Source organism: Drosophila obscura, unplaced genomic scaffold (assembly GCF_018151105.1).
Source record: "Drosophila obscura isolate BZ-5 IFL unplaced genomic scaffold, ASM1815110v1 contig_189, whole genome shotgun sequence".
Classification (NCBI taxonomy): domain Eukaryota; kingdom Metazoa; phylum Arthropoda; class Insecta; order Diptera; family Drosophilidae; genus Drosophila; species Drosophila obscura.
The window spans coordinates 268,558-286,202 of NW_024542777.1; the positions used below are offsets into that span (position 1 = coordinate 268,558).

Sequence of the window (17,645 nt, forward strand, 5' to 3'; positions counted from 1 at the left end):
AAATTTTTTATATCATTATAACATCCTTTCGATCGAATTTTTTGTATATTCGTAGCTAGCAGCATTCAAATAAACATGATATAACAGAATTGTCATAAAGTCAATTTTTAATGGCAATATCATATGTATCTTATGGTCCGAAAGTCAACTATGTATGGTTGTACTTTTCTTTCGCTTGCTATCGTCCACTTTTTATTCTTTCTACACCAAAACGGCTGCAACAAAAGTCGCCACACTTAATTTGCATATTTTTACGTAGCCACAATTTCCGCGCTCGTTTGTGTGAGGTACCACGTTGATTTTTGAAATACTCGTACACACCAACATAAAACTGTATAAAGCAGACGGTACCACTCTTCGTATGTGTACTATTGTATTGAAAGTGCATGCTGCATGAAAAAGTCTGTTGCTTTTTTTCTGCTTCGGCTTTTGTTTGCATTATTCTTTTATCTATTTTCTCTATTATTCTTTTGTTTAAAGATAAGAAAACAGAATAAATTGTCATTGCAGTGCTTAGATGATAAGCAAGTCCCAGAGCCAAAATAGAAACGAGAAGGAACGTGCGAGTCGCTTCTGGGGACGCGACTCTACTTATACCCGTACTCAGTCAGTATATACATTTTTGAACATATGATTTTTTAGAATTTTAGAATAAATTTGTTTGCTACATCTGCCATCTACATCTATATCTACAATGTATATTCTACATCTAACATGTAGATTGTACATGTTCCATTTAGATTCTACGTCTCCTCCGCTAGGTGTTGCTCGCGCACTGAACGCGGCAGAGTGTGCGAGCGAGAAAGAGATAGGTAGCTGGTCTCTGGCTGGGGAGGCGGGGAAAGCAACTGAAAATTAAATTTCTTCATTCTGGCTATACATTTTAAAATACACTTGTAGCAGTGTGATATCACATGAGTCTGGAAACCAAATTTGGTGGCCTTAGCTCTTACAGTCTCTGAGATCTAGGCGCTCAACAAGACGGACAGACAGACAGACAGACAGACAGACAGACAGACAGACAGACATGGCTATATCGACTCGGCTATTGATGCTGATCAAGAATATATATACTTTATGGGGTCGGAAACGTTTCCTTATCTGCGTTACTCACATCCACTTTTACCTCAAATCTAATATACCCCTTAACTCTTTTTTGAGTACGGGTATAAAAAGAGAACTTAAACAAGGAAATTAATATTTCAGCTTGGAATTCCACGCAAAATGAAAACGTGAACGTCAGATAAATATGTAAATGAAGGATACGGAATGGAATAGATAGAACTGCAAATATAGAAACAAATATTGGTTTGGCAAGAAATTCGTGTCGTTTTTGTGAAAAGGTTAATTTATTCCTGCTGAACCATATTATGATAGATAATTTGAAACATATACTAATAGTTACATGTGTTAAGATGCTGCAGCTAATACTAATTATTATGTGTCGATATTTAGATTACCATTTCCCCTGAATCAGTCTCGCTCTCTCTCGTTCACCCTTTCTTTGCTCTTATCTCTCTCATGCATTCAACCCCATTGGCACTATGGAATGGACCGTATAGAACCCCATTACAAGTGACAAACTGTCGTCCTGAATGTACTCTCTAGATGCTATCAGTCCACCCCAGTCCTCTCGAGCAATATCTGAAAGTGCTGTAAAATTGACAAAGGGCTTGTGCTGTAGCCCTGCAGACTTTAACAGTAGCTGCTGTGGCAGCGTTTTCTTGTTTTTCCAAAAACTAAAGGCCATGAAGGCAGCCACCTACAGACACACCCCATTCAGGTAATTGCAAATTTGACGGTTGAAGTAAAAAAGCTCAACAATTTGCAAACGACATCTAATTCAGGTCAAAAATGTAAATTATAAAAATGTAGTATATTCAGAGTTACTAGTTACTTAGTTACTAGAGAATTAGAAATTCTATCGTAGATACTATAAAATAATATACGACTCTTAAATAGTTGGGGACAAAATAATTGTCCAGTTTAAATTTTCAAAAATAAAATCGATCAAGAAAAAAACTTTTTTTGCTCATTGTTCATCGTCACTAAGCTTATGATTCGAGAAATTAAGTAAATATGGTGAAATAAATGCATATAAAATAAATACAGTAAATATTGTTCTGAGATAGATCTTAGGGTTGTTCGGGGGAAAGAGTGTTATCTCGAATGCATTTCAGTTGCTTATAATTTACTAATGAATATGATTAAATTTTAATTATATTTGTTTTGGAATATGAGTATATTTAGTTGTAAATTGCGCAAATTCAATGTTCAATGCCTTGTGCAGTCAATTTTAATATACACTTAATAAAATACTCTTCTGTTTGTTCGGTTGACATATCGAGTGATAATATTGGGGCTTAGTATTGCTTACACATAAAGTATTCAGTTGATATGGTCACTCAATAAGAATAAAAGATTTGGTAACTTTTCCATTATAGACATTTCATTGAAACGTATTTCTGCAAAGGATTTTCGTGATATTTCAGTTATTTACAATCAAAGTTCGAAAAAGTTAATTTAGTTTCCTTGAGAGTTTGCTAAAATATTTGTAATTTATCGGCTTATAAAATAATCTACTGATGTTTTACATTTAACGTTTGTTCACAAAAGTTGCTCCGTCTATATAAATATAGTTTTATGAATGTTTACATATATGTATAAAAAAAATATACTCTGCAGTCTCTTGCTTGTTTTTCATATCAAATATCATTATTCTTTTTAAAAGTAGTCTTTTCTTGTTCTCGAGGGTTATGTGTACTTCACAACAGCAAGTATTTGGGTTTCTCTTCCTTCAAACCAGAAAATTATAATTATTCACTTGAACCTTATATTTATATATAGTTGGTATAAAAAGAATACTTAATCCCTGCTGCAAGATTTCATTGCAAATCCAAAAAATACAAATCGCGAGGTGAAAATTTTTCCGAAATTTCCAAGTACAGTGGCATCTTAAAGTAATGAGTAAGAATAGTTGTTGATCCTGATCTTAAGTCTTTAGGTTTTTCATCTCCGCCTGCTGACCAACGACGGTAAAGTAACTCGTAATCTTTCGATTTGTCTTTGACTTGCCGTCGACCGGAGATCCGCTGGACAAAGCATTCTCTTTCTCCGGCGTGATCTCATCGTCTTCTACATTAGCTGCGGCGTCCACTTGCATTGAGACTGTGACAGACACCTGAGCGGGAGGGACACAACCAGCCCCGGCATCAGCTGGAAATTTAGTCATGTCTAATTCGTTCTTTCCTGTAGAAGACTCCTCGGCTATGTCCGGTAGGGAGCTTAGGCTGCGCTTCAGATCATTCAGTAGTTTTTCCTGAGCAGCGATCTTTTGCTGCAACTTCTCACGCCGTGGTCGGCGCAGATTAACTTTGTCTTTGGGTTCTGTTCCTTGCTCTGTCCTAGATTCTGTTTCCTTCTCTGGTATGGATTCATTTCCCTTCTCCGGCTTAGCTTCTTTTCCTTGACCCGTCTTTGTCCGCTCTGGCTTGTGGAAGCCTTTGCCATGCTCGCGCTGTTGATGACGCTGCAGATTCACACGGGAGGAGTAGCCACGCTGACAAGACTCGCAGTTAAAGGGTTTCTCGCCTATAAAACCATGTTCAGTTCCGATAAAATCTCTAATTTTATAGCCTACTCACCTGTATGCTTGCGCATGTGCACTCGCATGTCAATCTTCCTTGCGAACCGTTTGTCGCAAAGCTCACACTGTATCGGCTTGTCGCCTAAATGAGTACGTCGGTGCACCACAAGATTCTGACGTGCCCGGAAGGCCTTGCCGCACAGATCACAAGCATAGGGTTTCTCTCCGGTGTGAATTCTCACATGGATGGCCAAATCGGAGCTTCGAACAAAACCTTTGTCACATTTGTCGCACTTGTACCGCCTGTCGTTCTTATGATGCCGCATATGCAGTGATAGATCTTGTTTGGTGGCTAAGGGCATGGAACAGACCTCGCATTGATAGGCCTTCTCAGTACGATGTCGCAGCTTATGCTCTGCGAGACGCATCTTCAAGCGAAAAGCTCTTCCGCAATGGTTACAAATGAATGGTTTCTCGCCTGTGTGGATTCGCAGATGATCTTGCATGCGTGAGAAGCGCTGAAAGGTCTTGCCGCAAAAGTTGCAGGTGTGTATGGGTCTACCAATGCTCTGAGATTCCTCTATTGACTCCCGTTTAATCGAGGTCAGGCTCTCATCGCTTGAGCTGTTGCGCGGCGAAACTGTGGCAGAGGAGCCCTCAGTCTCGTCTTCGTCTTCCTCATCCTTTACATCCATTACATAGTCGACAAAGTTTCGAGTTTTGCGCATGCGTCGCTCGCTTGGCTCCGTCTCTGTTTTGATCTCATTCTCTGTGTCCAGAAACGAGGGTGATAATTGTTTGCAGGCACGCTTCCGCTTAACTGGGTTAGTCTCCTGGGTGAAAAACAAGAAATAAGAATTTAAAGAATTTTAAGAATTTGAATTGCTAAATTAATCTCACCTCTGGACGCTGCAGCGGATCTGGACCTGCTTGGTCTGACTTCTCCTGATTCTTTTTTTCAGGTTCCTTCACGTATTCTGGTTTTGCCTGCTCTCTATCCTTTTGTTTAGGATATTCTTCCTGATCCTTATTTTTCCCCCGCTTTGAAACACCTGGCAGTTTAATAATCATCTTAGTGACCTTGGGAGCGCAATTTTGCTTTCCCCTTTCGGCTGTGATTTTCGTCACCATGGCGTTTATTATATCGAGATCATCTTTATCGTTGCACGAGCCAGTCCCCGATGGCTCCTTGCCATCCTGTTCGGGTGGTGGGGTCTCCGGTGCTGGGATGGGCAACTGAAGCTGCTGACTGGACTTGCTCATGGCTAGAGCAGCAGGTATAGTCACCATAGCTGTGGGTGGCACCTCAGTTGGTTCCTCCTTAGGGACGAGCAACTTAAAGTAGCCATGCTGCTCGCTCAGATGACGGTGAAAGTGTTTTACATCCACAAACTGGGAGTTGCAGGCCATGCAAAGCTGCAACAGGGATTCCTGTTGTAATAGCAGCTGGGCACAAGGTTTCAAGTAACCTACATTCAAGCTAGACAAATCAAGAGGAGACGTTGACTCGATTTCACTAGGGGAAACTTTGCTTCTGTTACGCTTGCGCTTGGCCTGATTGCAGTCCTGCTCTGAGTGCTCCTTTTGGAAATGCCGGGAGAGAGACAGTCCGTCGCCGTAGTGGTTGCAGCAGCGGGCACATCTGTAGAAGAAGCGATGCCACTTCTCATCTGCCAAGACTTCGGCGGCGACAAGAGAGGATGCGGTGTTGACCTGGGAGCTGCTCGAGTTCCTACCACCCGATGTTTTCCGTTTGTTTTTGTTGCCCGTTCCAGGAGGACGTCCACGAGGTTTTCGTGACGCTGCTTTGTCATTTGTATGCTGCTGCTGCTGCTTCTGCTTCTGCTTATTACCGTTACTGACCTGCGACTTTGTTGTTGCTGCTGCTGTCTCCGCTGCCGCTGCTGCAGCCGCTGCTTTCACATCCAAGCGTATGCGCTGGGCCTCCAATTCGGCCTCGTCCTCGCTGTCAATTTGCAGAACCACGTCGTCGGGATCATCAAGTAAATCGTCATCTTCCTCCAATTCGGAATCTTCCGAGTCTTCGTTGTCACCCAACGCTGCCGCCGCAGTCGACGCAGCCACCACGACGGAGTCTCCATTTGTTTTTTTTGCTGTTTTCAGCACTGACGGCATCGGCTCTGGAACATTGGCCATTTTTAGCAATTTAAACACTCACTATCCAGTTTCTATTTCTTTCTGCTTTTCTTTTAAAAACTATGTAGAGTCTGGAGTACAAATTAATAACAAAAACTGCGGCGCAGCATTTCGAGCCAAATAAATCCACCGACGCCGCTGGCAGCAGATTTTTTCAATGTTGCTCTTGCGCTCTCTCTCTCTCTCTCTCTGTATTCGTTCTCTTTTGTTCTTTGAGCGCGCTTTGTATTAATACATACCTACCCTTGGCGTGTGTGCCGAAAGTATGGCTGTGTGTGTGCTTGATCGATACTATCGGTGTTATCGATACTATCGATATTTTGTTTTAAAAGCAATCCTCGATGTATCTCCATGTTTCTGTACTTCACTTAAATATTATTGCAAAGACGGTTACAATTTAAAAATCACATTCCAAGTCAATATAAAGTGCAGCTGGCGTCCACTAATGCCATTTTGATGGATACTTCGATTTTGAACCAAATTTTTAGTTTTTTTTTTAAACAACTATTTGTTTATGCTTCTCACGCTCTCAATTGGCACGTTTTTAGCTGCCTTTTGTTGGCAATTCTTATTATTTCGCCTTCTATTGGAACTACTGTTTTCGTGGCTATGTACATGTGTATGTACATATGTACATATGCTATGCTATTGTCGGCAGACATTTTCGTAACGTTACGGTGGCAACATGTGCAAAAGTCAATTTGAAAATTGCAGCATGGCATCTGCTCCACACCGCCCATAGGCAAGGCAAAATGGTACTTTGTGGTTTTACGCTGCGACCCACAACAGAGCCCACTAGGAAGGAAAGTTGTTTATACTGCTTTTAATAACATTACATTCAACACTTTGGAGGCAAGGAACCTCTTTTGTTCCATTCATTTTACCAATGATTTTTTTTACGCACCCTGTTGTCATTTAATGTATTTGTTGAACATCTGCGATTAAATTTATATAATTTAGTTTCAAGGGAAATGTGACTTTCGTGACAGTTCCTCGCTGCCAAGCTCTGCCACTGTCACCAGATACGCCTTCTGTGAGGACGGCAGGGGAAAGGAAATGAAATATTTGCAAACAAATAGACACACTTATTACTTCTTAGGTCTGGTCTGGCTTTGTTGGGTTGGATGTTGAATGCTTCTGGCGCGTGTTTCGTTTACTTGTGCTAAAGATGTCTTCATGTCGGTTTTTTTCCTTTTTATTGTTGTTCTGCCTTTAACTGACATGCCCCAATTTTTCTTCATTTCGGTTTTCGTGTGCGCAGGAAGTCCCAGAAGAAGACAGAACTCCTGGTTAGATAGATGGGTTGTCTTGCTAATAATTTAGCAGTTGTAGTTTTAATACGCTGCAGTTGTAGGTGATAGGATATTCGTTGAAGTCTTACAGTTCATACGCAGTCACATTAACTGTGAGGAAAGATCCTGGCCAACATAATTATACCCGTACTCAAAAAAGAGTTAAGGGGTATATTAGATTTGTGGTAAAAGTGGATGTGTGTAACGCAGAGAAGGAAACGTTTCCGACCCCATAAAGTATATATATTCTTGATCAGCATCAATAGCCGAGTCGATATAGCCATGTCTGTCTGTCCGTCTGTCTGTCTGTCTGTCCGTCTGTCCGTCTCCATGAGCGCCTAGATCTCAGAGACTATAAGAGCTAGAGAAACCAAATTTGGTTTCCAGACTTATGTGATATCACACTGCTACAAGTGTATTTCAAAATTTCGCCCCGCCCCCTTCCGCCCACGCAAAGGACGAAAATCTGTGGCAGGCACAATTTTAAAGATACGATAAAACTGAAAACGCAGTATCGTAGAAATTGCCCATATCTACCAGATTGCCGAATCTGAATCAGATCGGATCATAATTGTAGCCAGAGTGAAGAAATTTTCAGTTGCTTCACCCGTCTCCCCCTGCGTTCAGTGCGCGAGCAACCCCTAGCAGAGGAGATGTAGAATCTAAATGGTACATGTATAATCTACATGTTAGATGTAGAATATACATAATATATGTAGTTGTAGATAACAGATGTAGCAAAAAAATGTAAAATGTAAATTGTTTTTTTTATTCTAAAATTCTAAAAAATCATATGCTCAAAAATGTATATGCTGACTGAGTACGGGTATAAGTAGAGTCGCGTCCCCAGAAGCGACTCGCACGTTCCTTCTCGTTTTTCTTGCATACAACTAAAACAAACAAAAAATTTTTCATGCGTTTGCGACAGGAAAAGCCTAACTAAAATGGTTTTCCGTCTCTTTAGTTCCGACCGGGTTATCGTATGCTCGCTCGAGCAAGAGTTTAATCAGGTAAACAAAGAGCAGGTGAGCATGCACAGCCAGAAAAAGTACCAGACGAACCCATAAGTTACCAAAGTAACCTAAACCCCTTGACATGGTTCGGAACCGAGTCCAATGGGAGGCATAGGTAGCATTTAACACCTGTCTTGACGATTCCCCTGGCATAGTCTTGCAGCCACAACTTCAAATATAAAGTTGCTGGGCCTGGGAAAAACTCCCTTGGCCAGCAGGCAAATGTACCTGGTCATAATAATGTTTCAAGGCCGATTTGCCCCCAGCGTAGACATTAAGAAGAAATTTAAACGGCAATTTGGTGCCGTGTTTACCAACCCCAAGGACAACGAACGACGATAGCTCCCAGAATCCAAAAAAGTGGGCTGAAGTTTTTCCCCCTTCTTTTTCAGTGCGGGGATAAACTGCTTACGTGCCTGGCAAATCTAAGGCCAGGCTCCCGCCTCGCATTCAACCAGCCAAAAAAAGAGCGTTTGCTTGCTCCTCCTTTTTTTTTGTCTGCTGGCAGGCCTGTCACCATTACCATCGGCCTGGGCACGTCACTTTTCGTTGCTTGAGCTCCTCTGTTGGTTTGGGGCAAAAATTCAGAAAACGCACAACGCTTCCATCGCTCTCTCCATGCCCCAGCACACTAAGATGTGGCCCAACATAAAGTGTGTTTAACTTTTTGTTGTTATTGCGAACGCCCAAAATATCTTTGGCCCGTCTTAGCCTTATGCTTCTCATGTTGTGGCTGTGTGGCGCCCTCACGACCTTTAGTACTATATTGACTAGTGGAAAATTTGGTGTCCATTTTGTTTTTGGCTTATAGCTTGCGGGCGAATGTTTTATGCACGACGCACTTACACTGCCACTTTTCTGCCTTGTTTATTTTCTTTTCCCCGCTTTTCTTTCTTTATGTATGATGCACTTCATTTTATTGTTGTACCAAGCTCCGCTTGGGGAAACGAATGCGAAGTGTGTCCATGTCCCTGGGCTTGCGAATATGAGCTGACAGTTCATCAAGTCAAGTAGTTAGCGGCCCAGAAGCCGTAGGGCAAATCAAACGCGTGTTGCGTTTGCGCCAAGTTAAAGTTGTAACGAAAAGTTTTTACTTAAAGATGTGAAGATACACCAATACTTATCAATGGAGATGTTAGTCAGAAACAGTAACAGCAACTCAGTAGCTCGACTCCCTACAGATAAGCATCTAAAGTCAATCAAAAATTACAAAAAAGCTTTAATGTTGAGCTGTTGTCACTGGAGAGAAAGACTAGAGCTTCCCAAAGTCTCGGTCCGCCATATGGCAAACGATGCCCCAGCCCAAATCCAACAACATCATCAACATCAAATTTCATTCATTCCGTACAATTCGATATGCACCATCGATTTAATATCGAACAAAGCGTTGTTTAACGAGAAGGAACGTGTGAGTCGCTTCTGGGGACGTGACTCTACTTATACCCGTACTCAGTCAGTATATACATTTTTGAGCTTATGATTTTATAGAATTTTAAAATTTAAAAAAAAATTTTACATATTACATTTTTTTGCTACATCTGTTATCTACATCTACATTTACAATGTATATTTTACATCTAACATGTAGATTATAGCTGTACCATTCAGATTCGACATCTCCTCCGCTAGGGGTTGTTCGCGCACTGAACGCGCAGAGTGTGCGAGCGAGAAAGAGAATGAGTAGCGTGTCTTTGGCAGGTGGAGGCAGAGAAGCAACTGAAAATTAATTTCTTCATTTTGGCTACAATTATAATCCGATCTGATTCAGATTCAGCAGTCTGGTAGATATGGGCATTCTCTACGATACTGCGTTTTTAGTTTTATCGTATCTATAAAATTGTGCCTGCCACAGATTTTCGTTTTTTGTGTGGTCAGAAGGGGGCGGGGCGAAATACACTTGTAGCAGTGTGATATCACATGAGTCTGGAAACCAAATTTGGTTGCCCTAGCTTTTATAGTCTCTGAGATCTAGGCGCTCAACAAGACGGACAGACAGACATGGCTATATCGACTTGGCTATTGATGCTGATCAAGAATGTATTATGGGGTCGGAAACGTTTCCTTCTCTGCGTTACACACATCCACTTTTACCACAAATCTAATATACCCATTAACTCTTTTTTGAGAACGGGTATAAAAACTGAACGTTCGCTCATGTGGGTGTGAAAATTCTTGTCCGCTCCGCAGAAAGGCTTTATTAAGGCTCACAGAAAAAGGGTGTAAAACGAAACGTGTGTCATTTTCACCGTTTGTTCAAGCCACCCAGCATGCGGCTTGGCTTATCTTCAAAATCTTTTACTACGCCAACACATCAACAGTTGCCTCCACTCCATCGACCCGAATGAAATTGTTTGATGCTGACTACCCTTCTTTGAATCCCGTTCGTCAGATATTTATTCCTGAAAAAAATACAGTCCATGTACCCTTCTTTTAAGGGATGGGTTGCACTGTCACATTGTCACATTGTCGCAGTGAAGCTTTTAAATTTCCTGTTGATTAACAACATACCCAAATATTATTGGCTATCCAACTATGTAACTTAGGGACGACTGACCCAAAGCTTGAGAGTTGTTGGAGCCGGATAATGTCCGAAATGTAAATATGAATTCACTTATTGTGATTTTCAATGAAAATTGAATTGAATAAAATTCATTTTATTTGATTAAAGGGATAGAATTTAAGAAGTAGATGTACTATATGTATATTTATAATACCCGTACTTAAAAAGAGCTAAGGGGTATTTGTTGTAAAAGTGGATGTGTGCAACGCAGAGAAGGAAACGTTTCCGACCCCATAAAGTATGTATATTCTTGATCAGCATCAATAGCCGAGTCTATGTCTGTCTGTCTGTCCGTCTGTCCGTCCTGATGAGCGCCTAGATCTCAGAGACTATAAGAGCTAGAGCAACCAAATTTTGTTTCCAGGGTCATGTGATATCACACTGTTACAAGTGTATTTCCGATACTACAAAGGACGAAAATCTGTGCCAGCTACAATTTTAACGATACTATAAGTATCGTAGAGAATGCCCAGATCTACCAGATTGCTATAGCCTCCTCTAGCAAGAGACCACGCTACTCATTATCTTTCTCGCTCGCACACTCTGCCTCGTTCAGTGCCCGAGTGCCCGCTAGCGGAGAAGATGTAGAATATACTTTGTATATGTAGATTTAGATAACAGATGTAGCAAAAATTTTTTAAATGTATGAATGTATTTTAAAATTCTACATAAATCATAAGCTCACAAATTTATAAAAGTAGTGTCGCGTCCACAGAAGCGACTCACACGTTCCTTCTCGTTATATTTTTCTATCTCCCCCTTTTTTTATACGGGGTTTGGGTGGGGGTGGACCCTAGTCGCTCATGCCGGCTTGCCGTCTGTCTGTCGTCGTCCGTCCGTCCGCCGCCGTCCGTCGTCCGTCTGTCCGTCTGCCGTCCGATGAGCGCCGGTAGCTATGTGGGCCCAATGGTTTCCACTCATGTACCCTGCCAGTGTACGCCCCCCCCCCCCCCCACGGCAACGGCAGCCACAATTAAGTACGTAAACCGTAGTAGGTGCCCATCACCAGCTCTGATGTCGCTATCCGTGACGGCCCCCCCCCCCAACAAACGACAACGCAACTAATCCCCGCCCCCCGTTCGCGCGGCAACCCCAGCGGGGAGATGTAGAATCTAAGGTACGTACAACTACTGTTAGTGTAGAATCTGTGATGGTGTAGATAACAAATGTAGAAAAAATAAAATATAATTTTTTTTACTAAATCTAAAAAATCACTCAAAGTATATACGACTGTCGGGTAAGTGGTCGCGCCCAAGCGACTCACCGCCCCGTTTATATTTCAGACCGTGCCAATCACAGTGACCCCACAATTGAAATCTGCCGCCGCTGTCCGCCTGACTACGAAGCCGAATCGTTACCTTCCTACACCATTGTCTCCGGCCTTCCCACCTACGACGATGCTTTGGAGGAATTTCGAAAGGCAGGCATTCTACTAACTCCGTCTGTCGTGCCCATCATAAAAATATTCGAGTGCAACGACAATGGCGGCGGTAAGGAGCAGGCCGTGGGATACAGCCTGGTGGAGACCAATGGAGATGGCAGTGTGGACAACATTTCGCTGAATTCGGCAACGTGTAATTGTGGAAATGCCTCCCCAACCTTAACCTCAACGCTACCTAGCTATAGTGCTGCCACAGCAGCCGCTATGGCCTTGACGGCCGCTTCTGTTCCTCAGGTCATCGAACTGTCACCAGAACACCTGGCCTCGCTCTCACAGAAGCGTCTCTCGCTGCAGATCTCATTCAATAATTCGGTACGACGGCAATCGACTCGTTCAGGTGCCGTCTTGCGAAACAATTTGCTGCGATCCCGAGCCGTTGGCAATACGGCGGGAGTGGGTCTTATGGAAGCCAATGTTACTGTGGCATCTGGACAAGGACGTGGAGGCGGACCGCAAATATTGCCCACTTTGCATCGCTCCTCTTCCACTTTGTCGCTGTCGAATGAGCGCCAGCTGTTAGATCATCGCTTACGGCATTTGCATCATCGCGGCTCTTTGTACTGAGTGTGGAATCTAACCATAAATGTTTTACTCACATTGCTTCCTCTAATGTATTCCATACACGTATCCTCTGTTTTTAGACCTAAGCCATAGAAACAATAAAAGAAAAGCCCTTTTTTATTCAGGTATTTTAAAAACTCATTGCAGACTAACGATCGGTGTTGACTCTAATTATTAATAGATAGAGCTTTCGGTAACTTCTGAAGCATGATCAATATAGTTTATTTGCGAACTGATGTAGGAATGAGTAATTTATTGTAATTTTTGTACCAGAAATGGAATTCAATCAATAAAGGACAAAAAGACTGATTGATGTTCCTGTAGACCCGATTGTCATAGCAACAATACACTTTGTTAATGGACGTCAATTTTTTCTTTTCCAACCGTTTCAAAGTTTGTTTATTTACAATGATGAGCGGTACAACACGGACGGGTCTCGTTCCAACTCCTAAAAGACATATAAAATTTTTAAAAAGGGTAAGAAAATTCGGCAGCTGTAAGTACCAGTATCCAGTATCTGCAGCATCTTTTGTTAACAGCGTAAGAATTATCATGCTGATGATTCGCGGATGCTTAAATTTGAGGCGTTACCCATGCCACTTTCGCTGCGTCCCTTCGGCGGACTGTTCAATCCCTTTGCCAAGGGCTGCTCTGTGCTGTGCAACCATCCAGCTCCATCTGGTGTAAAGGATGTCATAAATCAATTCAAAACATCTCTGGCTATCGAAGGAAAAAATCCACAGTGTGGCAAGGATAAGACAGGGAAAGTGTCTCATGAAGACCAGCTCGAGCCGCATGAAGCGGACAACATACCCGAAGACCTATTCCGTCGTTATGCTGAGACGGATTCACGTCCAATGACGCCAACTCCTACGGTGACCAGTATCCACACAAGGACCAGTGTTGGCTCCTTTTACCGTCGTTGCATCACTCCCGAATGGGGCAAGCACGAGAACATCAAGAGGAAAAAAATCATATTGGATCTCAGACGATCGCACTCCCAGGAAACGCTATACTGGAAGCCCAGCTCGGAGCTCACCCAGAGCGGCTTGGAGGAGGATAAAAAGCCTAAAAGTGCCGGGGCTAATGCCAATGCCAACGAGGACAAGAAGCCCATGAGACAGCAGTCCAATGAGCTGCGACCCAAGTCATCTCTAGCCACTGTCAACCTAGCACCAGGAGCAGATCACATTCGTAGGCTGGACGACGAGACCAAGACCTGTATCAATGAACACGAACTGAGCGATGAAGATGTGCGCAGGGGCAAAAAACGAAAAAAGTTAAAGCCAACTCAAGGTATGTTTCCAGTGAGGAAATCCATCTATTATATTTGCAAAAATTACTTATTAGCAGCCACCACCACTTTTCACTTGAGCGAGGATCCGGAGACACAAGTAGCCGCCCTGGGACCAGACTCACTCAATGCCAGCACTAGACCTAGTCTGATACCCAATTCGGTCAGTCTGCTGACAAAGGATAAACGAGACAGTGAACGGGCACCCATCCTCTTGAAGGGAAGTTTTCTCACAGACGAAGCCTTTCAGGCCCTGAAAACCGATTTGGATGTCGATTTGATAGAGAATACTTTTGGCAGATATGTATGTACATACATAAATATAATGTGGACAATACTTGTTGTGCTACCTATGCCTTTAATACACGTTTTATATATTATTTGTTCTATAGCTTAATCGTGCTCTCAGAGAAGCCATCAAGTATATGCCACCCAAACACAAGATTGTGCAAAAGGACACTGAGGATAATCACTCCACTGAGAGTACGTCTAAGATGCCACGCAAGTTCTCCAAGTCGGCCACAAGGTTTGATGTGCCCATGGATCTGTCCATGATAAACGGTCGGTTCGAGATACTTTTGAACTCAACTCCATCTAACTCCATCCATCTTGTCTCTTCCGCAGCGATGACCCCATGGGATTACTTGAGCAAATATGTGTGGGTCTCTCAGCAGCGCAAGCAGCTCTACAAGCGCGTCTTTCTTAAGTATTTGAGCCGTTGCGAAGGGCCAGAGATCGTTGATGAGCTGGCTCTGCCGGAATATAAGTACAAGGAGCGCACACTACTCTGGCAGAGCTTGCCACAAGCTCTTGAGGACGTTCTAGAGTTTCACGGCACCGAGCAAAATGTTCGTAATACTCTCAATATGCTGGGGTATGGGTGTGAGCAGAATGGGAATGTTGACTTGGACTTTCGTACCTGGTGCGGCATTGTGTCGTTTGCTGAACGGTTGGCGTTGGCCGATGAGTCAGGATCGGATGATTCATGCGATGAATTGGAAAAGGCGGACTTTAACAGTATGGAACAGATAATGAACCTGTTCAATGTGCCAGAAAAATTGCGTAAAATCTTTAGTGTAATTCGCAAAACGCATAAAATAAAATATTAAATTTAACAGTCAGAAATTCCCTTGGCACTTTTTATCGATGTATCGTCACAAATCGACAGGGAACAAAAAAAAGTGCATAACGGGGTGAACTTTTAGTTTTAGTACTTAGTTCGGAAAAAAGACAATGCTCGATAAATAAAAGACACATTTTGCTGGCTACCATTTTTTCGGAGCTATGCGTATTACCTAAAAATGTTTTATACATGGTTCATTTGAACCATTTGGTTCAGCAAATTGGTATATGTTTATAATGGTATATATCACCAATTTATTTTTTTGTTAATTACGGTATATTTCTGATGGTCAGACGGAATATTTTTCGATAAAACCACGGTCACACTACCAGGGCACTAACCATACAGTATACTATGTATACTGTGTATACAGTGACCAGGGGAACCGTTTACGGTATATTATATACTTTACAGGATATTTTGGCGTCGAAATCGAGTTCATATTTACGGTTTGTCGATATACAAAAGTATATTTAATCAATTTCATCAATCTATACTTTAAGGTTTATATATTAAAGTGCTTTTCAAAATGACCGCCAGACTCAATTTAGCGCACAAAAAATAGCGGTAGAGCAACGCTCTCAAATCGTTGTAAATTTCAAAGTAGCCTCCGCACACTGTGCAAATCAGCCAATCTAGCGGAATTAAAGTCAAATTATAATTTAAAATTTCAATTTGAAAGCATAATATCTTCCAGGCGTTAAGCTGCAGACACAAAGTGTCTGGGTCGGATTTATAGCTGCATTTGTCATCTTTTCAGAACTGCAAAGTTCTATGCAACCAGATATAAGATATTTAAGTTATGTGAAAAATAGAAGCACTACCTCTGAAAAAAACCATGAACAAAAATACCAGATTTTAAAAATTCTTAAACAAAAAATTGACCAAAAAAAAAAATTAAAGTACTACAACAATTTTAAAATCCCGAAATCTATAAGAAAAAGTCATTTTGGTCCACAGCGGAAAGAAAAAGTTCAATTTTGTTGAGTAATGTTACCGGACCTAAGGGTGTTGTCAAGGGCTGGCAGCGTTACAGGCAACTGAAGTCCAGTTACTGGAGGCTGAGGTATATACATATACATACATATGCATAAACAGTCATGAAAAAAAAAATAGAAACGGCAGGCGCCGTACATATTTCATTTTCGGAGCAAATTGTTTGCACGCAAACCACTGTGCTTGGTTTAAAGATAACGGTTCTTTATTTTTCGATCCTCTTTTTTGCTTCTTTCATAGGAATTATTAGCTGTGTATAAATACGGATTTGTAGAAAAAACATGTTTTTGTATTGGAAACAAAATTGAAGCGCATTAAATTTTTTGTTTTTAACTTGTAACAAAACGGTTGATATCTAATTATAGAGGTAACATTTCATTGACTTAAGACAAAAGAAGATATAAAATACCTATTCCTGCGGATCCCGTTTTGTTTGTTGTTGTTGTTGGTCGGTTCAAAATTAGTCGTGGCGCACATTGTACGATTACTGAAAGAATATATATCCTAAATCTTAAAAATTAACTCCGCACAATGTCAGATAGTGCCACAATTATAGAATGTGTTTAAAAATTGCTTACGGCTCACTACAAAAAATAGCAAGACACACGCGGAATAAAGTGCGAAGCATCGGAAAAGTTCGACAACCTACGAGTTCGTAAATGAAACGAGAAGGAACGTGTGAGTCGCTTCTGGGGACGCGACTCTACTTATACCCGTACTCAGTCTGTATATACATTTTTGAGCTAATGGTTTTTTTAGAATTAAAAAAAAAACATTTTACATTTTTTTGCTACATCTGTTATTTTCTCTAGCTCTTATAGTCTCTGAGATCCAGGCGCTCATCAAGACGGACGGACGGACAGACGGACAGACGGACAGACGGACGGACAGACGGACATGGCTATATAGACTCGGCTATTGATGCTGATCAAGAATATATATACTTTATGGGGTCGGAAACGTTTCCTTCTCTGCGTTGCATACCCCATAAAGTATATATATTCTTGATCAGCATCAATAGCCGATCCAATATAGCCATGTCTGTCTGTCTGTCTGTCTGTCTGTCTGTCCGTCTGTCCGTCTGTCCGTCTCCATGAGCGCCTAGATCTCAGAGACTATAAGAGCTAGAGAAACCAAATTTGGTTTCTAGACTTATGTGATATCACACTGCTACAAGTGTATTTCAAAATTTCGCCCCGCCCCCTTCCGCCCACGCAAAGGACGAAAATCTGTGGCAGGCACAATTTTAAAGATACGATAAAACTGAAAACGCAGTATCGTAGAAATTGCCCATATCTACCAGATTGCCGAATCTGAATCAGATCGGATCATAATTGTAGCCAGAATGAAGAAATTTTCAGTTGCTTCACCCGTCAGATGTAGATAACAGATGTAGAAAAAAAATGTAAAATGTAAATTTTTTTTTTTATTCTAAAATTCTAAAAAATCATGCTCAAAAATGTATATGCTGACTGAGTACGGGTATAAGTAGAGTCGCGTCCCCAGAAGCGACTCGCATGTTCCTTTTCGTTTTTACTAGCATTAAGTCTTCCGTTTTTTTCCGGCCCTAAAAAATTCAAAAATTTATTTTGAGTGCATTAAATTTTTTTAATCTTTATGTT

General features: G+C 41.6%; 3 protein-coding genes across 8 annotated transcripts in view; 2 read left to right on the plus strand and 1 right to left on the minus strand.

Moving 5' to 3' along the window:
- The window catches only part of LOC111076585, a 34,579-nt gene extending 21,830 nt beyond the window's left edge, over nt 1–12,749 (plus strand). For all 3 annotated transcript variants that reach the window (XM_041593454.1, XM_041593455.1, XM_022370424.2), the window contains one exon: nt 11,892–12,749. In XM_041593454.1, the coding sequence (XP_041449388.1) occupies nt 11,892–12,613 (722 nt within the window). In that variant the 3' untranslated portion in view covers nt 12,614–12,749. The remainder of the gene's footprint in view (nt 1–11,891) is intronic.
- Nucleotides 1,858–6,732, minus strand: LOC111076583. The gene is made up of 4 exons (XM_022370418.2): nt 6,648–6,732; nt 4,487–6,538; nt 3,645–4,419; nt 1,858–3,591 (listed from the first exon to the last, which is right to left on the minus strand). The coding sequence occupies exons 2-4, from the start codon at nt 5,741–5,743 to the stop codon at nt 2,993–2,995; spliced, it is 2,631 nt and encodes an 876-aa protein (XP_022226110.2). The 5' UTR covers nt 5,744–6,538; nt 6,648–6,732; the 3' UTR covers nt 1,858–2,992.
- Nucleotides 12,750–12,853: 104 nt separating the features above from the next.
- LOC111081908 lies at nt 12,854–15,028 on the plus strand. 4 transcript variants are annotated; one of them, XM_022378066.2, is made up of 5 exons: nt 12,854–13,087; nt 13,150–13,906; nt 13,961–14,208; nt 14,297–14,465; nt 14,529–15,028. In XM_022378066.2, the coding sequence occupies exons 1-5, from the start codon at nt 12,968–12,970 to the stop codon at nt 15,011–15,013; spliced, it is 1,779 nt and encodes a 592-aa protein (XP_022233758.1). In that variant the 5' UTR covers nt 12,854–12,967; the 3' UTR covers nt 15,014–15,028. The 4 variants fall into 4 exon arrangements, with proteins under 4 accessions (XP_022233758.1, XP_022233760.1, XP_022233756.1 ...); XM_022378068.2 differs by having other exon boundaries at nt 13,964–14,208; XM_022378064.2 differs by having other exon boundaries at nt 14,297–15,028.
- Nucleotides 15,029–17,645: the final 2,617 nt, after the last annotated feature.